General features: G+C 44.1%; 1 protein-coding gene across 1 annotated transcript in view; it reads right to left on the bottom strand.

Annotated features, from left to right (window-relative positions):
- Window positions 1-23,437, bottom strand: part of RICTOR (RPTOR independent companion of MTOR complex 2) — a 139,011-nt gene that overhangs the window by 59,639 nt on the left and 55,935 nt on the right. The window contains exons 7-9 of the mRNA XM_006139479.5: window positions 8,422-8,548; window positions 5,494-5,663; window positions 4,618-4,685 (exon numbers count right to left, since the gene is read on the bottom strand). Coding sequence (XP_006139541.4) covers window positions 4,618-4,685; window positions 5,494-5,663; window positions 8,422-8,548 — 365 coding nt within the window. The remainder of the gene's footprint in view (window positions 1-4,617; window positions 4,686-5,493; window positions 5,664-8,421; window positions 8,549-23,437) is intronic.

Genomic DNA, 23,437 nt, shown 5'->3' with positions numbered 1-23,437 from the left:
CATAGACCTAAATAAAATCCCATAATAATTTTACAAAGAAGCCACATAACTTCATAAGCACTTGAACAGATTTTTTTCAGTTGGCATAATGTCAGAAAAATGAATCTTGACATTTTTAAAACATCAAGCTAAGATAAATTATTTTAATAGTAATGTTAAAGATATTCTCCAGTCAACTACACAAAGAACTATTGGGATTCATAGAGTTCACGGCAAGGGATTCTCTCCCCACAGACCAACCACTATACCAGCTGTATCAGCATAAAGTAACCCCAAAGCAGGATGGGGCCAGAGCAGAGCACTGCAAATATTTTGGGCAGCACTGCCTAAAATTCTGCTATGGCCATCCCCTCCAGCTCTTTAGAAAAGCCAGAATCAGGAAGGCACAAAGGTCGCCCTCATTCCACTAATATGTGTGTGTTCCATTCATAGCTTTTGATGAGAAAATGTCAATGTCAAAGGCAGGAGAAATTGGCTTTATAGTGCAATAACCAGTTAATATCTTTATTCAAGCCTGGAGTAACAATCTCAAATTGTGAATAAATTTCAGTTCAGCAATCTCACTACCCAATTACAGAGAAATTCCTTTGCAGAATGGCTACTTTTAAATCCACGATTGAGTGTCTGGGCAGGTTAAAATGTTCCCCTACAGGTTTATGTGTGTTATCAATCCAGATGTCTGTTGTGTGTCCATTTATCAGGATGGGTAACACACATAAACCTGTAGGGGAACATTTTAACCTGCCTGGAGTCCTTAAGGCTATGTAACCTGGAGTCAGTCTGGTGAAAAGACAGCCCCATTGAAAGGGATGTCTTGTATAGTGTTCTGGACCTTTGAAGTAAGGTTCAACACCTGCAATCAGGAGCTCCTGTGCACTATTATGTCAGTGGTCAACGTGTGGATACCAGAATCCGCTGAATCTAAAGTTGCCTGGAGGGATATGCAGGAATCATAGAATACTAGAATTAAAAGGGACCTTGAGAAGTCATCAAGTCCAGTCCCCGGCCTCCCAGAAGAACCAGGCACCATCTGGATGATCCCTGATAGATGTCTGTCTAACCTGCTCTTAAATATCTCCAATGATAGAAATTCCACAAACTCCCTAGGCAAGTTATTCCAGTGTTTAACCATCCTGACAATTAGGAAGTTTTTCCTAATGTCCAACCTAACCCTACCTTGCTGAAATTTAAGCCCATTGCTTCTTGTCCCATCCTCAGAGGCCAAGGAGAACAATTTTCTCCCCTCCTTGTGACACCCTTTTAGATACCTGAAAACCGCTATCATGTCCCCTCTCTCAGTCTTCTCTTTTCTAAAATAAAAAAGCCTAATTCTTTCAGTCTTCCCTCAAAGCTCAAGTTTTCTAGACCTTGAATCATTTCTATTGCTCTTCTCTGGACCTTCTCCAATTTCTCCACATCTTTCTTGAAATGTGGTGCCTAGAAGGACACAATACTACTCCAACTGAGACCTAATAAGTGCAAAGTAGAGCAGAAGAATGACTTCTTGTGTCTTGCTCACAATACTCCCGTTAATGTATCCCAGAATCATGTTTGCTTTTTTTGCAGTGTCACACTGTTGATTCATATTTAGCTTGTGGTCCTCACTATGGCCTCTAGATCTCTTTCTGCAGTATTCCTTCCTAGACGGTCACTTCCCATTCTGTACGTGTGACATGGATTGTTCCTTCCTAAATGGAGTACTTTGCCTTTGTCCTGATTAAACTCCATCTTATTTTCCTCAGACCACTTCTCCAGTTTGTCTAGATCATTTTGAATTTTGACCCTATCGTCCAAACCACTTGCAACCCCTCCCAGCTTCGTATCATCTGCAAACTTAATAAGTGTACTCTCAATGCCATCATCTAAATCATTGATGAAGATATTTAATAGAACTGGTCCCAAAACAGACCCCTGCAGAACCCCACTTGTTATGCCCTTCCAGCATGACTGTGAACCATTAATAACTACTCTGAGAATGGCTATCTAGCCATTTATGCACCCACGTTACAGTAGCTCCATCTAAGTTGTATTTGCCTAGTTTATTGATAAGAAGGTCATACAAGACCACATCAAATGCCTTACTAACGTCTCGGTATACCACATGCCCTGCTTCTCCCTTATCTACAAGGCTTATTGTCTTATCAAAGAAAGCTATCAGATTGGTCTGACAATTTGTTCTTTACAAATCCATGCTGGCTTTTACCTATCACCTTATTTTCTCCCAGAGGTTTGCAGATGAATGAGAGAGTTACTCACCCTGTGCAATAACGGTGGTTCTTCGAGATGTGTGACCTCCATGCGTGCTCCACTCTGGATGCTGGTTCATCCTTGCTCCAGCAATCGGAGATATTTCTAGCAGTGCCCCGCCGCACCATGCACGCGTCCTGGTGCCTCCTTGTGCCATTGGTGTATGTTAGGCGCACATGCAGCATGGCTTCCTACATTCCTTCTCTGCCCTTAGAATTAGAGCATTGGGCTCCAAGCAGGAGAAGGAGGGAAGATAGTGGAACACCAATCGGGGGTGGGGGGAAAAGAGACATCTCGAAGAAGCACCATTACTACACGGGGTGAGTAACTCTCTCTTCTGCAAGTGATATCCCCAGGGGTGTTCCATGCTAGGTGGCTAGAAAACAGTAGTCAAATCGTGGAGGTGGGTTTGAAGCCCTGCCATTGAGAATAATACCGCTTATCCGACAACCATAGACGACGCAATGGATGAGGTTAGGGTTAGGGTGTGTGGTCTGATGACCAAGTGGATGCTTTACAAATGTCCTGGAGGGGTATGTTTTTGAGACGGACAGTTGTAGAGGCCATGGCCCTAGTCAAGTGGGCAGTGATGGTGCCTGGTGGTTCTTTGTTGTGGATGATGTAACATGTGTGGATGTATAATGAAATCCAGTGGCATGAGACAGCTTTGCCCTGGGAACACTCGGTGAAGGCTAAGAAGAGTCTGGATGATATTCTCCATGATTTTGTTTGATCTATGTAGAACGCGAGTGTTCTGTAGACGTCAAGGGTATGCCATGCAGCTTGGAACGGATCAGCGTGTGGGTTAGGGAAGAACACAGGTAAGTGTATAGGTCTGTTAATGTGGAAGGGAGAACGGATCTTTCGGAGAAATTTTGGGTGGGACCAAAGGGTCAGTCTGTCGTTAGTGAAAATTGTATATGGGGGGGGGAGGGTCAGCCATTAGTGAGGCGAACTCCCCCACTCTCCTGCTAGAGGTTATTGGCCACCAGAAAGGTAACCTTCATGGATAAGTAAGACCACAAGCAAGTGGCTAGAGACTCAGAGGGTGGTCTAGTCAAGCTCTTAAGGACATGGTTAAGATCCCTGATGGGAACTGGTGGACAAACTGATGGGAAAGTGTTTTATAGGCCAGTGAGGAATCTCTTGGTGATTGGGTTAGAAAAGAAAGAGTTGCCATCAGTGGTGCATCGAAAGGCCACTATCACTGCTGCATGTACTTTTATCATATTAAAAGATCGGTCGGATTCTCTTAGATGCAACAGGTAGTCTAATATGAGGGTAATAGGGTAGTTTCAAGAGGCATGGGGTGGCTATGTTTGAGCAACATGGAGAATCTAGTCCACAAGTTTTCCTGGTGGACTCTCTTCTACTGTTGATTAATATTTGTTTTACTCATTCTGAACAGGTGTTCTTGGCATTCTGTAGCCATGAAGAGACCATGAGTGGAGGTGGAGTTTGTGTGGTTCAGGATGGAAAATTCTGCCATGATGTTGAGTAAGAACATTGCATTGTGGGGGAAAGATGTTCAGATCAGCTACTGTCATTTTGTGGAGGTAAGGGAACCATGTTTGTCTCAACCAAGCTGGTGCGATAAGGATCACACAGGCTCATTCTGCTATGATCTTGGTGATGATCTTGTGGAGCAAAAGGTGGGGGTGAGAACGCATAGAGGTGAACCCTATGAGAGGGAGAAAGCATCTCCCAGAGAACCCTTTTCTATGGTTGTTCTGGAGTAATACAGGTGGCATTTGCGGTTGGCTCTGGTCGCAGAGGTCTGTATCTGGCTTCCCCCATCAGTGGAAAACGTGACTGAGGACTTGGGCATCTAGCTCCCATTTGTGATGATCGTAGAACTTGCAACTGAGCATATCCGTTGTGACATTTAGTACTCCCAGGAGTTAAGTGGCATTTATTTATTCTTCCCTTCTTGTTCCTTCATTAAGGGTTAATATACACTTGAACATAAGTACCATGGTTAGCACCTTCACTTTTGCTATTAGCATCACACTCTCCAGAACTGACCTACCTAGACTGTCACGCTGAAGGCTGGTTTGCCTACTACTGAGATGACACAAAAGGAGTTCAATGTTCTCTACTTCATGCCACAAGGTTTATAACTCATTCTAAGAGAACTGAGTTTATAGCTCAGTATTTAAACACTAATAAATAAGTAACTCAAGTTGCAGTTCACACTTTTAATTTTACCGAGATTAAAATTTTTTAAAAAAATCACTAATTCCTGACATTTATTCTTTTATTTTTGTGGACTACAGAATATTTAAATCTCTCAGAATGGGAAAAAATGTTCAGTTATAATACTGCAACTTCACTACATCCAGTGGCACAAGAAAGAGTACTAATACTTACTTCAGCTGTCCTTCTGCTGTGTCTGGATTGTGCCTGTAGTGAAAGTCTGTGTATGGAGCTAAAATTTGCTAAACAGATACAAACACACACATAAGTGTATTCTCTTGGCAAAGTAAAGATCTTTGTCGTTTCCCCACCCTCACCTCTCAAGTCTTAAAAATGGACAATTTATATACTATACAGAGTACAGAATAAAATTTGAAGTGAAAATAAAATATTATGATTTAATTATTTATATCGTTAATTAGTCACAAAATAATCAAAATAAACTTTAAACCCTCCCCATCTTCAGTATGAAAGAAATTATTAGCCTACATAGCATTGTTTCCTTACTTCTCAGAAACACCTTTGAGCTCCTAGTGACAGCTGCAATAAATTCCACACTGTGCTCACAACAAGGGCACATTAGTGGAGTTAGAGTAAATGGCTACATCACTAAGTACATTGTATCAACCTCATTTTCAGAAATCAATCATGCTCAAGTCTTTTAGCATTTATGACACAAATCAACATCTGATTTATCAATTTATTCTCGAACAGCTAGATATATTTCTTTCCTGGTCAACAGAAGCAAGCATTAGCACATATTTTAAAGTGGTAAAGCAAATCTAAAAATGTATTAATTTATCTCATATACAGAGCACACGTCTTTCCCTAGAAGCTGAAATAAATGATTATAGGTTTGAGACAAGCTTATTCTCTAAGTGAAGCTCTCAGTTACTATACAATATTTAAGGTATACCAGCTACTGTGGCCCATTTGCACTCTTCTATTTAGAAATAGTACCGTACTTTGCATGTGACAAGTTATCCACTCTTCAGGATTTCAAAAAGAATAATTACATATTAAGAATAGAAAAGAAAATGAAATTACTACCTCTAATTCAACATCTGCTCGCACATATTGTCGAGTATTTGGATGATTAAGGAGGTGCAAAACTGTAGTTATGAGAGCCTCATTTATTCGGCTTAATTGGCAATCAATCACATTTTTCAAGATGGTACTTAATCCACCCCGAAGAGCTACCACCTCTGGATTCTGAAGTGCTAAAATAGAAGAAAACATGTCAATTTAACAACTCACACTAAATGAGAAGTACTTAAGTGCTTCCAATATAGTAACTGCAATACTGGATCAGAACCGTGGCCTATTTAGTAACTTGTCCAGTGACACCCTACGCATGGGAGATGGGGAAAGGGCACAAGGCATCATGTGCCCCTCCAAATGCAGTGGGTGTGTGTATGTAGGGGAAGGAGTGAGCAACTAGGAAGAGCTGTGCAGGGCCCAGGACGGTCATGGGGATCACCAGGCACCTGGTGGTGGCAGCATGGGTCAAGCAGAGTGACTTGGCCCCAGTCTGCTATGCTCTCTTGACGACCAGCTGTGTTGCTCAGGGAAGTGGCTTGCAGGAATGGAAGGATCTGCCTCCTGAACTCATTGGCAGTGGGAAACAGAGTGACACAACTAGGAGCTGGGGAGCATTGCGGGCTGGGGCAAGATTGCTCCACTGCCTTGCATGTCATCCAGGGGAGGGGACACAGGTGCAGGAAGAGGTGGGGAAGCAGGAGCAGAGTGGATGGTGGAAGGATCAAAACAGGGATGGGACCTTGAGAGAAGGGATGAAGTGAGGTGGGAAGGGGGTCGGAGAAGGGATGTTCTTATTCATATAAACCTCCAAAGCCTCTTTGAATTTTGCTAAACATGGCTAATATTGGAAAACATAATTGTATTTTGCATGGCAAAAAAAAATAAAAAATCAGAAGTACAACCCATTATATTTGAGATTAGTTTATCAAAGATTTGTTTAAACACTTATTTCTTTGAATAATATTGGGTGGTTTAGTTATAAAAAGCTTGTAATATAGTCAAGTTATATTGACTATACCCCCCTCAGCATGTGACAAACTGTAATTTTCATCAATATAGATACTGGCAAGAATCAGTCACTATATATGGTGCTTCTTAACAAAAATGAACATGCTTGCTTCAGAGCACACACACAAGAGCACATGGGCATTTCAGTTATATATATTAAAAAATACACACATAAATACATACACACACACAGCTCACTGAACCACAGCGAGCCCCGCTTACCAGCTCTGCTCTCCGGCGTTCTGCGCATACGCAGATCGCCCGAACCCGGCTCTTCCGGTTTACAATCTACTCACCACAGGTGAGTAGATTGTATTATTTGTCGAGCCCTGTGTGTATACACACACACACACACACACACACACACACACACACACACACACACACACACACACACAGGGCTTGACAAATGGCAGCAAAACCTACTCGACAGCCCCACACTATGCACATGCAAGACCTACATTGTGCATGCGCGCGCGCCAGTGCACCGGACGACTGGCTGAAATCTACTCCCCACCGCGAGTAGATTCAGTGATTTGTCAAGCCATGTGTGTCTCTGTGTGTGGTAACAGAACAGATTTATACTGAGGTATAAATGTTGAATGCCAGGTCCTCCCTGGCAGTGAGAAAGAAGTGGTTCAGCATGCTGCCATTCCCAACATCCCTCCCAGCTGGAGGAATGGCAATGCAGGGAAGCTCCCCCATTGCTTCCACTGGGATGGCAGCCAAACAAAGCGGCAAGAGATGGTGCCTGCAAAGCCACCTTTGGGCCCCTCCAAGAGCTATGCCAGGCAGATGCCCCCAATCCCCTGCACTCCTCTCTGCCCCCCAAACCATCTCCCACCCAGACCTCAACCACCAGGCCATTTCCTGCACCCTCCCTCCTACCCTGATCCCATGGCCCCAGGCCACTCATGCATCCGCCCAGATATCGCTCCTTCACTCCAAGCCCACTCTGCACCTTACCTCCTGCCCAGACCCTGCACCTCCTTTCTCATCCCCAGTGGCTCCCCTGCAGTTCTTTCCTGCACATGAAACCACTCATTTTGTCTCCATCCCAGAGCCTAGAAGGGTCACACAAAATCTACTGGTCTCAGGCCCCCAGAAGAGTTAATCTGGCCCGGGGGGTTAGTCCTAAGCCTATCCATCCTCCCCTCTGTGGGGATGAAGCACAAGAGGAGTGAGGAGAGTATCTTTTTTTCCCCTGCTTCTCAGTTAGGAGCCATATATGTGAGGGTTCTCCCCCACCTTCACATTTGGGGGCCAGGTAAGTGAGGGTGGATGTTGTCAGGGTTTTTCTTTTTTGCTTCTTTCTTGTGTGCCCGCCCCCCACTCCAACAACTGATTTTTCTGTGGCCACAGGCCCAAAAAAGGTACCACACCCTGACTTAAATACTTGCACTTTTCTCTGACAAGACTACCTCCTATGATTATTAGAAGTAATGGCCACCATGACTATAACTCAAAAGTAATGAAGGAAAAATATTTTTCAGCTTCATTTACACATTTGACAGTGCCTACTAATTTTCAGTTTCCATTCAATGCAAAGACGATTATTATTGCCAGCATGTGGGGGTCTTTTTTTATTTTTTTTGTTTGCTTTCAAACAGAAAAAGTTAATTGTAAAAGCCACAGCAAATGGCAAAGCTCAGACAAGGATAAAACTGTCAATTCTTTGTTTTGGGTTCTTTTTTTCTTTTAACTGGCAAACAAGTTGAATGACTTTTTGACAACTAAAAAAATTCACTAGATTTGAGACAATTTCACACAAAAAAATCCCTATCTATATTATCTGCTATATAAACTACCTACTATAATATAATTGGATTATTTGGCTGGGGGGGAGGGGAACTTTAGTTAAAAATCTATAAAAGAAAGGATGAGTTAAATGCTTTGTGTTGAATTTGTTAATTGTTTCAACATTCTTACCTAGTTCACAGATAATGGCAATACAAGCTCGAACCATTCTGTCTCTTTCCTGAAGGCCATCATTTCCAACTGCTATCAAGGAATTAGTAATAGAGCTAGGGAACAAGGAAGCATTCACTGTGATCATCTGCCAAAAGAAGAGAAAAAAAAGATGAGTAATTTCTTCCTTCATGCTGCCATGTGCACACCCACACTTGTGTATATAATATGATGTAGGTAAACATATAGCCATTTATATAACCTGCTTATATCATACTCTCAAAACTACTGAGATCTGCTACTAAGCATTTTGGCCAACCATTTCGCTTTTCTGTTTTATTCCTCCCGGTTTGCGTTTTGGGCTATGTCTATACTGGAAAGGTTTGGCAACAAAATTGCTGTCAAAATGCAAAAGTCAGCAAAAGTGAAAACCAGTCAAACTGTTTTTTCTGCCTCCCATTGTCGACATTTCATGGTCATATTGCTTGCTCCCCTGTCGACAGATAGAGCAAAACAATATGGGTAAGCATCCCACAGTGCAGTGTTGTGGGAAGACAGAGCTGATGCCTGCACTCCTTGGGATTCCCTCTGAGTTCTCACAACATTCTCAGCTGCTGGGAACAGTATCTTGAGTAGCTCTATGAGCTCTCTGTTCTGAGGAATGTCGAAGCAGCACAGCAGTCTCTCCAGCCTCCCCCATGCAGAAGCAGTCTCCCTGCTGCTGTGTTTCTAGCAGAGCAGAAAAAGAGCATTCCAATTATTTGTTCTTTTTGTTTGTTCCCCAAATGGAGCAGCTCACTCAGCTGTCAGATACTTCCAGGAGCTTAAGAACATAAGAACGGCCATACTGGATCAGATCCATCTAGTCCAGTATCCTGTCTGCCAACAGTGGCCAATACCAGATGCCCCACAGGGTGGGAATCACAATAGGTAATAATCACGTAATCCCTCTCCTGTCATCCATGTTCTTTGAAAGGGCAGGGGCGCACATCCTGGAGGGCAGCAGTGATCAAAGCACAGACCACAGCCAGCAGAACAGGCACTATGGGATTCTGGTGGAAGTCACTTCTCTGAACAAAAAACAAACAACAGAGTCCACACTTGCTCCTTGTCAACAATAAAGGGAGGAGGAAAGACAAAAGTATCTCCCACAGCTGGAAGTTTTTTGTCACCAAAACTGGGTGTTCTCCCCAACAAAACTTGCACTGTAGTGCGTATCATCTCAGTGTTTTGTCAACAAAAGTTAGCTTTTGGTGACAAAACATGTCAGTGTAGACAAGACCTCAGTTTCTGCATAAAGGATATTAAAAGAATGGAAGTGGAGATTGTTCCAAATGGTACAACAGCAAGGGAAAGAGCGATTGCTAGACCATTCAGAACTTCTACATGAGCTCTGTTAAATTTTAGACAGGGAAGGAAAGTATCTGTAGGCCTTAGGCTACACAGTTTTGTCAACAAAAGTCAGGTTTCATGGATAAAATAGTAGAGGTATATAATTACAATGCTCCGTCTACTGACAAAAGTCTCCTGCTTTGCCAACAAAATAAAGCAACTTTGACAGAAGGAGTTGAGCTTTTTGCAGCAAAGTTATATGGACTCGGTATGGACCGGTCCGGTATGGACTCGGGGAACGTCTGGAAGAGTATCTTCCAAGAGTGTCATAATGACGAGAACATTCTAGGGTTCTTGGGGACCTTGGTGAAAAAGATCTCCGGGAATAACGAGAAGGAGATCGAAAGTAACGCTCTTGGCGATATTGGCTTGACGGTGAGCGGTGGGATGACCGGTAGTAGTGGTCTGTGGCTGATGCATAAGGATAATGATGATGAGGAGCATGACAATGCGCAGAGTAAGATGACATAGGTGACACCGGTCCTGGTGAAAACATTGCACGGTCGGGTGTCAAAGAAGGTGTCCGGAGCTGCGCTGACTTGTGCTGTACTTTTGTTGACACCGCGGAGTTGGAAGAAGGCAGCGGTGCAGAGTATAAGGGACTAGGGGACGATGAAGCGTGTTTATTAGCCGACCTGGTGCCACAGGCTGCAGGTCCGGTGCGGATAACGCCGGTGCAGCAGGTTGTGAAGCAGAGGCACCCTCTTGCGGTGCCGATCCCGGTGCCGCTGACTCCGGCACCGGGGGAGAAGCCGCAGCAACAGCTGGGGAAGACGCCGGCACCGCCGCTTCTGTGGCTACAGTCATCTGCGCATGCGCAGGAAAAGCCAGTGCTGGGGCATCTGCTGGTGGCTTTAGAGCAGCGGTTTTATCTGTTGCTGGCACCGACTCCACTCTTGAGCCCCCGACCGGTGCCGGGACTGGTTCCTTGCGGTGCGCTCTGACAGGAACGGAGGAGCTTCGGCCTTTACCCGTTCTCTCCACAGGAAACCTAGGCGAATGGCCAGAGGTTCCTGGCCTGTCTCCGCTGCTTACTCTGCTTGCCATGCTGCGGGGGCTGTCCTGAGCCATCTGGTCGTCAAGCTGCCCAGCAGGGCGCAGGGCTGACATGTCCGGAGCCTGGAGGGCTTTGTTGAACAGGAGAACTTTAAGTCAGAGCTCTCGATCCCTCCTGGCGCGAGCTGTCAATTTGGCGCAGTGACTGCACTTCAGGGGAACATGCCCGTCCCCTAGACATTTTATGCAGCGAGAGTGTCTATCTGATACTGGCATGGCATCTTGGCACCCAGTACACTTTTTAAAGCCAGGTGACCCTGGCATCCTTATTGCAACCTGAAGCTTGACACACAAGCATAGGCAAATTTTTTTTTTTTTAAAACTGAGAACTACTACTAACTGCAACTATGCTAACATTAACAACTTATAACAGAAAACAGAAGAAAAGGCTAAACTAACTAATTTCCCTCACTCCTCAGAGAGGAGGGGGAGCATAAGGTAACTCCGTCTGCGGCCACGGATGGTTGAAAGGAAACTGACTAGCCGGACCGCACTCAGCTGAAAGGCACGAAATAGCGGTCCCGCATGCGTGGTCTGGGGTGGGGGGGGATAGGGGGGGGAGGGCTACTGCTACTGAAGATCCTCCAGTTTGCAGCACCGGGATGAGCCCAGCACCTCAAGTGGAGCACCCATGGGGACACTACTCGATGAAGAAACTTTGTTTCTTCCTCCACTGTAGGGAACTTTCCTGCACCAATCAGCAATCACTTGTGCAGGGACTAAAGCAGAGCACAGCTGAGCGACATAAGGACAGGGTCTAAAGCTGCAAGCATGCAGGAAATGCATCTTTGCAAACCTTCAAGAGTCAGATAGTGTCTTAAAAGACCCCTGCCTAAAGAAAATGGTGGTAGAATTTACAATGTTGTCCATAGTCGCTCACGGTAATCTTTTAAAAAACCACTTAGATTCTTTGTCCCATCTTGAGTGCTCAACCTCCCCCTTCCCAGATTCCCAAACTGAACTCACCATGTTTGTTTCAATGAGGTCTCTGGTGGCCTTGAAAGTATCAAAGGTGGAGGGGCATTGCCATCTGTTCCATTTGCAGCCATCAGAGGTTCAGGAGGTTGGGGATTGCTGTAGGGCCTGAAGCCCACATGGATGACAGCGCATGACCTTACAGTCTCATGCCCAAAGGCCTTCACCACTGCTGTCCCTTTCAGGAGAGACAGGCACAGCAACAACTAGTGGAGAAGGTACTTGCACCCAGAGGAGGAATGGGAGCTCTTCTGGGAAGCTGTTTGCTTGGGTGCTACAGAGCAACAGTGCAGAGACTGCCTTGCATGTCCTTTCTTAGCACTGTATCAGAAACTGCTTGAGAACTCCATACTGAGGCATCCAGTGCTGGGTCCTCCCTCTGCTGGGGAAAGCCCACTCCTTCCTGATTCGAGGCTTAAAACTCTTGCAAATCCTGCACTTTTCTGACTGGTGAGGCTTCTTCAAACATTGAAGACAGGAGTCATGGGGTTCACCCGGGGGCATATGCTTTGAACTCGAGCAGTAGACCTTGAATCTTAGAGGGGATGTGGGCAGGACGGGGAGATACCACTTATACCCACTGCTAACAAAATTACAACTAAGGAAAATTAACATAAGTATAACTATGAAAAAACACCACTTGGGACAAGTGCAGCACGTGCTAAGCAAGAGAACCCATTGTTCCCACAACCGTCCCTGATGGTAAGAAGGAACTGAAGGAGGGTCGGGTCAGGTCAGCAAGGTCATATATAGAGTGCCATACTGGCACCACTCCAGGGAGCTCCACACCTGTCCCAATGGGTAGCTACTAGGAAAAATACCTGACAGCTGTGCATAATGCACACACTACACCAAATGGGAACTGATATGCACAAACACTCAAAGAAGAATCCTACAACCTGGCCAGCAAGCTCCAGAAAAACAAAATTGAAGTGATCTTGGAGAAGCCCTTCCCTGCCTCAGAGCTATCCCACTAAGGCAGGGCAGGCTTTTGTCTGGATTTCTTCCCTGGCTATACAGCAATTGTGCACCTATTTCTGTACCAGCTCTGCAGAAAAGGGCAGAGTGGGAATGGAGCACCTACAGCATGTAAGTTAAAGAGGCTTTCACAAAAGCTCCAGTGCATAAAAATCCTTTGGGCCTGTTTATCACAGACAGAGAAATAGTCATTTTAGCTGTATTACTTCAGGACTACCATGACACAGAAAAATCTATTGCTTATGCTTCCAGAATATTGAATAAAACTGGAAAGTTGCATATCCCAGGTGAAAAATATTTATTGACTGATTAGTGAGTTCTGACATTTTAGATATCGGATGGGATTGGAACACACAAAAATGTACGCTGTTCCAATCCCTTATCTTTTGACACTATACCATCTTTAATTTTACCAGACTCATCCTCCATTAACATAACTGCTTTTGCTACTGGAAGAGTACCACATTGAAGCCTGTCATCTTAAACAATTCTCATGTTCACCTGCAGGACTTAATTGTGGTACCCCAAACAAGTGCCCTGGAAAAGGGGCTCCCTAATCATTTTATCCTGTGTTCAGTTTGTAAATTATATCCTGAAGGGCTCCACCCTGAGGGTCTGACAATATATGTCAGATGGCTGCAAATGGAACAGATGGCAGGTCATGCCATCATAGAAAAGGGATCCCAGTCGCAACAAGAGGTGTAGTTGTGGTGCCTTTAAATCATATTAAATATGTGCAGTAAAAGTATAGTACACACTCAACCCAATTTGTCATAAAGGACAAGCACCAGCAGGTGTAATACATTCAGACTCTGAGTGCATCTGTGATACTTTGACAGTACATCTCCCTTGATGAAATATGAATTTATTTTGCAGTATAGATTACAAGCTTTTACATCTTTTGCCCCATGTAAGGGAACTAGCAAATCAATTGGGTAAAAGCTCATTTCAGACATGGGGAAGTACGTAAGAAAAACCAACAGGGTGAATGAAGCTGCTACTATTACTGAGGCTTCAAGTGTAGGTCCTGCCCACAATTATCCAGTCCTTGGTGTTAACACTCAAGCACAAGCAAAGAACATAGATTTAATAACAGTACATGAATGTTACCAGATGTATCTGGTCTTGAAAAGCATTTAAAAAGTGAAATGGTAAATTGCTCCATGAGAAGGAAAATTTGTTGCTCAGGCTGTGTCTAGATTACATCCCTCTTTCGACAGAGGGATGTAAATTAGACACTTTGAAATTACAAATGAAGCAAAGATTTAATTATCCTGTGCTTCATTTGCATAATTGCGTAATGGCGCTCTTTCTAACAAGAGCCATTTTGAAAGTAAAACTGCAGTCTAGACACGGTTCTGTTGAAAATGGCAGGCTTTTTCAAGAGAGTAGTACAGGATTTTTTGAAAAAGCCTGCTGTTTTCGACAAAGCCACATCTAGATCGCTGTTTTACTTTCTAAATGGCTCTTGTTCAAAAGTGCCATTACACAATTATGCACATGAAGCACAGGATATTTAAATCCCCACTTCATTTACAATTTTGAAGTGTCTAATTTACATCCCTCTGTCGACAGAGGGATGTAGTCTAGACACAGTGTCACTGAAGATGATGAATTAACTTAGCTGGTTTGAATTTCACTACATATCTTTAAAAGGGAAATGTTAGTATCCATGAAAGATGTACCATGCATTAAAATTCTGATGCCACTTATCAGTAACTGATTAAAGTATCCTGATTATTAAAAAAAGATGTTACTGAATGTTAACAATTGTATTATTTGATGCTAAAAGAAATTCACCGGAGAAAACAAAATGTGGATTTATCCAGGCACAGAAAATCAGGATCCCTTGTAAAGTCTGCACGTTAACCATGTTGGGGCGTTACTGCACACAAGAGGCAGCAGCCATTATCTACTTACAAGTGTTGAGGTCTTTCCTAAATGAAAGGAAGCCTTGCCTACTGGAGAGTTGCCTGCTCCTATTACAGTAAAAATATTAGTAGAGCATGAATTTTCTAGGTGTGAATGTTCCAGAGACAGAGATCATTGAACAATGTTCACAGGAATGGTGATGAAAAATCCAGGAATAGAGAAAAAATGATCAAATAGCTTTTCAACCACATGCTTCTGAGTTGGAGGAAAGCACAAACAGAACACAGTCAAAACAATGCTAAAGAAGGTAGTGTGCTAATCATGCAAAGATCAGGATGAAAAACATAGGAATCTTACGACTTCAAGGGGTACCCAAAATAAAACGGATATATCTACTTTTACTGCCATTTTAGGCAAAGAAATGAGAACATTTGTTCAGCTCCATTGCCATCTCTAATGAAGAAAAGTTGGTCACAGAACAATGGGTAAAACAGATGGGAAAACATTATAATGTATGGGTCTAGTAGCAGGATCATGCCAAAAATGAAGGCATACTTTAACTGACAAGACTGTAGACTAGCAAACAGGGACAAAGTGCTGGTTCAGTTAACCTTGAGAAAAAGTCATTTCCAGTAACCAAGTTGGGAGGCCCCTATTACGTAATACAAAAAAGTCAGCTCTGAAGTTTTTCCGGTACAGTAGCTTGAATTTTCCATGTGTACATGAGCTCCAAAGGGGTAGACGAGCTAGTCTATAACTGGAAAAACTTAAACGATGAATAGTCTAGCAGCACCTTAAAGATTAACAAAACATGTATATGTTAGACATGAGGGGAATTATACATGTTTTGTGTTTCCTCAATTTTAATAAAATATGGTCTCACCAACATGCACACTGAGTATCAGACAGAGAAATAAGGCTGGCACATGCACCTTACAATGAAAAGAAAAGAAAAAAAAAAGAATGCCCCAAGGTGGAGGTAGAACCCAGTAATGGATTGGTATTACGGTGGTCCCTTAAAGTGCTGTACAGGTTAACACCTCTCTACTTCGGCACTCTCTGGTCCGGCAACATCCATGGTCCGGCATGATTTTAGTTAGCTGAAATGTCCACTTATGAGAGTGGTCAAGTTTCCTGTGGTCTCATTAAGTTTGTTTATAGCCACCAGTCCTGGTGCTCAGTGTTCTGTGCTGTTATTTAGCTCTAATTTAGCCCTAAATGCCAAGAGTACCGGACTAGAGAGGTTCAACCTGTACAATGATATTCAATTTATAAACATAACTATATTGTTCAGCTTGACTTCACTGCATTTGCCAAAAGGATTATGTCCAGCAAACCTTGGCCAATTATATGACAAATGATAATTATATGACTTGCAAAGAATTTGTTGATAAAAATGCACAGGGAAAAGCACACAAATCAATTCAAAAGAGAAGCAACAGAGCCTATCAGTGATTTAGCAGTGTGGTTTAGAGCTGAAGCATCAATTTGAAACTTAGATTTTATGACCTAGTGGAAACATGACTGCACATTTCAATGCAGAGGACATACTAACTCCAATGGATGAGAAAGGCAAGGAATTCATTAATCCAAAATTTTTGAATGTACAGTAAAACTCCAATAGTCCGGCATCCAACTGTTCGGCACTCCTGATACTCCAGCACCAAAATGCCAAGCGCTCCTGAAGAGGTGATTAAAAAGCCTGCCGCTCAGCACACATTCTGGCTGTAACCAGACGTAGCATGGGGGGGGGGGGGGCAGAGTGGGATCGTGTTACGGTATGGAGAAGAGCATTTTGCTTCAGCGAAGGGGAAAGGGGAGGGGGGAAGAGGAGGAGGATGATGATCAGTTTACAGAACAGAGGAGAGACGCGAAGTGGAAGGGGAGAGGGAGAGACATTGTGTCCTGGCCAGCTGTTAAGCCGCGCAGCTGTACTGGATCTCCTGATTCTCTGGCAAATCTGATAATCCAGCACCACCTAGGTCCAAAAGGTGTCGGATTATCGGAAGTCTACTGTATATAATATTCACAGTATAGTTAATTTAAGGATATACAGAATAAAGTAAATTAAATCAATCAAACCAGTGAGGATCAAAGCAGGGCCATAGCCAGGGCCATAACATATCCTGTGTATGGAGTGTGCGCACTGGCCAAAATCAAAGCCATTCTCATTGAAATACAACAAGGTAAATTGTTATCAACAAAGAAATTGAAACTATGGTATGGCAGAGCTATTGATTGGGATAAGAAGCCTATATCATTTTCACAATTAACTCCATGGCACTGGATTATTGAGAGTTTTTGGAAGGTTTTTTTTTTTGTTGTTTTACACCCTTCACACTATTCATACCACTCACTTACCATCTTGTCAAGATGTGTAGGAATGGTGTCCATAGCCTCTGTCAGAGGCTGGGAATGGGTGATGGGAGAGGGATTGCTTGATGATTTCACTGTTCCATTCACTCCCTTTGGGGCATCTGGCATTGGTTACTTTCGGCACACAGGCTAATGGACTGGATGGACCTTTGGTCTGACCTAGTATGGCCGTTCTTATTTAAAAAGACCAACTCCGTCAAACCACCATTCAAGTACTACCACTAGAAGTACTACAAGACTCTGAAGCCAATAGGGTTTGGAAAAAGTTTATTTCTCCTCCTCAGATACTGTGGCTAGATAACAATATGGTCTGAAAAGCCATTAACTTGTCCTGTGGCTTGTACCTATGGGACACCCACATGTGAGGGTAAAACATTTTATAAGCAGAGATGCCAGCATGTGAGTCCATTCTGGGAGAAGAATCACCAAACTCCATGGTACAATTAAGATGCTGGGGAACAGGTGGAAATAAAACACTTATGCTAGGAATGCTAAATGTTGCACTGTGGCTAGAATTAATCACTTTTGATATGACTCCAAAGATTGTTATTCTGATTGGCCTATATTTTGTTCCCATACCAAAATTCACTGTGGCAATAAACAGAAAGATCTTACATTCCATACTCATTTTTCCATATAACTGAAGTACAAGCTAAGGTCATAGAGGAATAATCATGTTAGTCTGTAACTTTAAAAACGGCAAATATCCCATGACACTTTAGAGACTAACATCTATATACAGTAGACTTCTGATAATCCGGCACCTTTGGGACCCAGGTGATGCTGGATTATCAGAAATGCCGGACTATCAGGAGGTACTCTGGCAGGGGCGGGTCTCGTCGGAGGGGAACAGCACCGCAAGGGCCAAACCCTCCGCCATTTTAGAAGAAGGCAAAGCCTGCGAGCTGCGGAAGCAGAGAGGAGGAGAGTGGCAGGCAGCCGCTTCAAGAAGTTCTAGTCAATTACACTGCCGCTGCTGGATTAACAGGCTCTCAATCTACCTTTCCCCTCTACTGCCTGGGGCAGGGGGCAGGCGGGCGGGCAGGCGCTGAACCCTCCCTCCTGTTGCAGGGAGGCAAAGCCTGCGAGCAGAGGAAGGGGAGAGGCGGCGAGAGGCAGGCAGCTGCATTCAGGAAGTTCTAGTCAGTTACACTTACTCCAGCTGGATCCACAGCCGACAGGCTCTCAGTCTACCTTTCCTCTCTACTGCCCAGAGCGGGGGGGGGGGGGCAGGAGAGGGTAGTGGTCGGCGGGGGTGTGCTGAACCCTCTCTCCTCTTGCAAGGAGGCAAAGCCTGCAAGGGGCAGAACCGGAGAGTGGGCAAGAGGCAGGCAGCTGCATTCCGGAAGTTCTAGTCAATTTCACTGCCCCAGGCTAGATCCACAGCCGACAGGCTCTCCATCTACCTTTCCTCTCTACTGCCTGGAGGGGGGGGGGGCAGAGGAAGGTAGGGTCGGCGGGGGAGGGGGAGGGGTGTGCCAAACCCTCCCTCCTGCTGCAGGGAGGCAAAGCTTGCAAGCGGCAGAACCAGAGAGGGAGGGAGAGGCAGGCAGCTGTTTCAAGAAGTTCTAATCAATTACACTGCCCCAGCAACAGGCTAGCAATCTACCTTTCCTCTCTACTGCCTAAGGGGGAGGGCGACAGTGGGAACGGGTAGATCCGCAGGTGACAGGCTGCTGCTGAAACTCACAAGAGATCATCTCCCCTCCCTTGTGAGTTTCAGCAGCAGCCTGTCACCTACGGATCTACCCGTTCCCACCGTACCCCTCCCCCTTAGGCAGTAGAGAGGAAAGGTAGATTGCTAGCCTGTTGCTGGGGCAGTGTAATTGATTAGAACTTCTTGAAACAGCTGCCTGCCTCTCCCTCCCTCTCTGGTTCTGCCGCTTGCAGTCTTTGCCTCCCTGCAAGAGGAGGGAGAGTTCAGCACACCCCCACCGACCCCTACCCTCTCAAGGCAGTAGAGAGGAAAGGTAGACTGAGAGCCTGTCAGCTGTGGATCCAGCTGGAGTAAGTGTAACTGACTAGAACTTCCTGAATGCAGCTGCCTGCCTCTCGCCGCCTCTCCCCTTCCTCCACTCGCAGGCTTTGCCTCCCTGCAACAGGAGGGAGGGTTCAGCACCCCCCCGCCCGCCAACCCCCTACCCCAGGCATTAGAGAGGAATGGTAGACTGAGAGCCTATCGGCTGTGGATCCAACACGGGGCAGTGTAATTGACTAGAAATTCCTGAAGCAGCTGCCTACCTCTTGCCCCCTCTCCACCACCCTGCAACATGACGGAGAGTTTGGTGCCCCTACCCCTGCCCTCGGTCCCCTTCTCCTCCCTCTCCCCTTCTCCTCCTGCCCCCCAGAGGCAACAGATAGAGCAAAGATAAATTGCAAGTCTGTCGCCTGAAGATCCAGCCGCAGTTAGTGTTATTGACTAACAACTTGAAGCAGCTGCCGGAGCACTTCCGGGTTGCAGTTGGTGCCCGACCATCAGACGTGCCGGACCACTAGATGCCGGACCACCGGAGTTTTACTGTATATAATCTTATCATGAACTTTTTGTGGCCAAAACCTACTTCTTCAGATAAGCTGGAGTAGAAATAACAGGCACTCAGAATTTATAACAGGGGAAAAAAAAGGGGGGGGGAGGTGGTAAGAAAGGTACTTGTCAATTATAGTGCTGGTGCTAATGAGGCTAATTGAGTGGGCTGGAAGTGTCTCATACTTAACTTTTGATGTGCATGAGGTGTTAAATGTAGGGAAGGCTGGCTTTATAATGCGACATCCAGTTAATGGCTTTGTTCAAGCCCAGGGAAACTGAGTCAAATTTACATATGAAGGTCATTTCTGCATAACTTAAGTAATATCGCTTACAAAGTGGGAAAAAGATTTATGAACAAAAAGTAACTGATTATGTGAAACCCCCCAATAATAAGACAAAGGAAAACTATCTTTTAAAAAAACGAGAACCCTCCCACTGTTCTTCTGGAAAGTAGGGGAGACAGGAGGAGGAGGGAATAGAGCCCTGATTAGGGGATGGGGCTTCACTGATTAGGGGTCCTATAAAGGTAGCCTTCTAGTCAGGCAGCGGCACAGATAGCTGCAGCGGCACAGGAGCCAAGCAAACAGAGCTGTAAACAGGGGAGTTTGTAAAGGGACTTTGGATTGTGGGACTTGTTTGGAGTTTGTTTTTGCTGTGGAGAGGGTGTTTTGGTTTGTTTTTGTGTTCACCGGACTAATAGGATTTTGGTGAGAAAGTAGATAAAACACAGAGGCATTAGTGGCCATGGCCCAAGTAGTAGAGAACACAAGGAGGAGGATTGGATGTGGTAGCTGCGGTATGTACATGATTCTGGAGGGGGTACCTGAAAGGAGTTTTGTTTGCATGAAGTGCCGCCTGATAGAGCTGATGGAAGAAAAGATCCGAGGACTGGAGATGCAGGTGGAAACTCTGGTCGAGTTTAGAAGGGGGTTTGAGTAGATGATGGGGCAAAGGCATGACGTGGCTGAAGAAGAAAGCTTAGCTGAGCCAGATATGCAGATGGAAACAGGATCAAGGTCCTCAGAGGGGGGACTGCTAGGTGAAGAAAATAGACAGTGGAAGCATGTGACTCAGAGGACCAGGCAGAGGAAAAGATGGGTCAGTGAAAGAAAAAAAGAGCTCAAGAACAGGTATGTGGAGCTGGAAAATGTAGAAGGGGTACAGCAGGTAGATAATGAAGATGGAAGGGTAAGGAAGAAGAGAAGAGTGGCTAGTCCCATAGATAAAGGGGAAGACTTAATGGAGACAACACCAATAATGAGCATTAGGATTACAAGGGAAAATAGGAATGGCAAGGACTTGCAGCCAGAGGAAGCTAGAGATAGACCAGAGAATTGCACTACCACTAGGAAAAGGCAGGTCTATGTGATTGGGAAGAATAGATAGGCCTGTAACCAGAGCTGATCCAGAGAATAGAAGGGTGTGCTGTATGCCAGGTGCTAAGATAAGAGATGTGGAACTGAGGTTGAAGAGAATTATTAAGGGAGCAGGAAGGAATCCATTGATCATCCTTTATGTAGGAACAAATGATACAGCTAGATTCTCGCTGGAACGAATTAAGGGAGACTACGCTAGGCTGGGGAGGCTGCTCAAGGAAATTGAGGGTCAGGTGATCTTTAGTGGGATTCTGCCTGTTCCTAGAGAAGGGCAACTAAGATGTGACAGGATTATGATGATCAATAGATGGCTTAGGCAGTGGTGCTATAAGGAGGGCTTTGGGATGTATGGTAACTGGGAGGCATTTATGGACAGAGGACTGTTCTCTAGAGACGGACTTCACCTAAGTAGGGAGGGAAATAGACTTCTAGGATGGAGGCTGGCTCAACTTATTAAGAGAGCTTTAAACTAGGAATTTGGGGAAGATGCCCAGGTAATCTCTAAGCCAGATTTTAACACTGAGAGGGAGGAAAACAAAGTAAGAAAGGATATAGCTGGGGGTAGGAGAATGAACATGAGGAAGGGTGGGGTGGATACTAGTCTAATAGGTCATATTAGAGGTATAATGTCCGTGCCAAATTGGGTAAAGAATGTGAATGAGGCCAAACAGCAAAAATTAAGATGTTTGTACACCAATGCGAGGAGCCTAGGTAACAAATAGGAGGAATTAGAGCTATTGGTCCAGGAAGTGAAACCAGATATTATAGGAATAACAGAAACATGGTGGAATACTAGGCATGACTGGAGTACAGGTATTGAAGGGTATGTGCTGTTTAGGAAAGACAGAAATAAGGATAAAGGTGGTAGAGTCGCACTGTATATCAAAGATGAGGTAGATTGTAAAGAAATAAAAAGTGATGGAATGGAGAAGACAGAGTCCGTTTGGGCAAAAATCACATTGGGGAAGAAAACTATCAGATCCTCCCCTGGGATAGTGCTTGGGGTGTGTAATAGACCACCAGGATCCAATTTGGATATGGATAGAGACCTCTTTAATGTTTTTAATGAAGTAAATACTCATGGAAACTGTGTAATCATGGGAGATTTCAACTTTCCAGATATAGATTGGAGAACAAGTGCTAGTAATAATAATAGGGCTCAGATTTTCCTAGATGTGATAGCTGATGAATTCCTGCATCAAGTAGTTACTGAACCAACAAGGGGGGATGCTATTTTAGATTTGGTTTTGGTGAGTAGCGAGGACCTCATAGATGAAATGGTTGTAGGAGACAACCTTGGCTCGAGTGATCATGAGCTAATTCAGTTTAAATTAAATGGAAGGATAAACAAAAATAAATCTGAGACTAGGGTTTTTGATTTCAAAAGGGCTAACTTTAGTAAATTACGGATATTAGTTAGGGAAGTTGATTGGACTAAAGAAATTATGGATCTTAAAGTGGAGGAGGCCTGGAATTATTTTAAGTTAAAGTTGCAGAAGCTGTCAGAAGCCTGTATCCCTAGAAAAGGGAAAACATTTATAGACAGGTAGGTGTGTTAGACCAAGCTGGATGAGCAAGCATCTCAGAGAGGTGATTAAGAAAAAGCAGAAAGCATATAAGGAGTGGAAAATGGGAGGGATCAGTAAAGAAAGCTACCTTATTAAGGTTAGAACATGTAGGGATAAAGTGAGAAAGCTAAAAGTCAGGTAGAGTTGGACCTTGCATAGGGAATTAAAACCAATAGTAAAAGGTTTTATAGCCATATAAATAAGAAAAAAAAAAAAAAGAAGAAGTAGAACCGCTAATTACTAAGGATGGAGTGGAGGTTAAGGATAATCTAGGAATGGCCCAATATTTGAACAAATACTTTGCTTCAGTCTTTAATGAGGCTAATGAAGAGCTTAGGGATAATGGTAAGTTAACAAATGGGACTAAAGATAAGGAGGTAGATATTACCATATCCGAGGTAAAAGCCAAACTTGAACAGCTTAATGGGTGTAAATCGGAGGTCCCAGATAATCTTCATCCAAGAATATTAAAGGAACTGGCACATGAACTTGCAAGTCCATTAGCAAAATTTTTTAATAAATCTCTAAACTCAGGGGTTGTACCATTTGACTGGAGAATTGCTAATATAGTTCCGATTTTTAATAAAGGGAAAAAAAGCGACCCGGGTAACTATAGGCGTGTTAGTTTGACATCTGTAGTATGTAAGATCCTGGAAAAAAATTTGAAGGAGAAAGTAGTTAGAGACATTGAGGCTAATGGCACTTGGGACAAATTACAACATGGTTTTACAAAAGGTAGATCGTGCCAAACCAACCTGATCTCCTTTTTTGAGAAAGTAACAGATTTTTTAGATAAAGGAAATGCAGTGGATCTAATCTACCTCGACTTTAGTAAGGCATTTGATACAGTACCACATGGGGAATTATTGGTTAAATTGGAAAAGATAGGGATTAATATGAAAGTTGAGAGGTGGATA

The sequence above is a fragment of the Pelodiscus sinensis genome, chromosome 6 (assembly GCF_052426305.1).
Source record: "Pelodiscus sinensis isolate ZL-2025 chromosome 6, ASM5242630v1, whole genome shotgun sequence".
Taxonomy (NCBI): domain Eukaryota; kingdom Metazoa; phylum Chordata; order Testudines; family Trionychidae; genus Pelodiscus; species Pelodiscus sinensis.
This window is presented reverse-complemented; position numbering and strand designations above follow the sequence as displayed.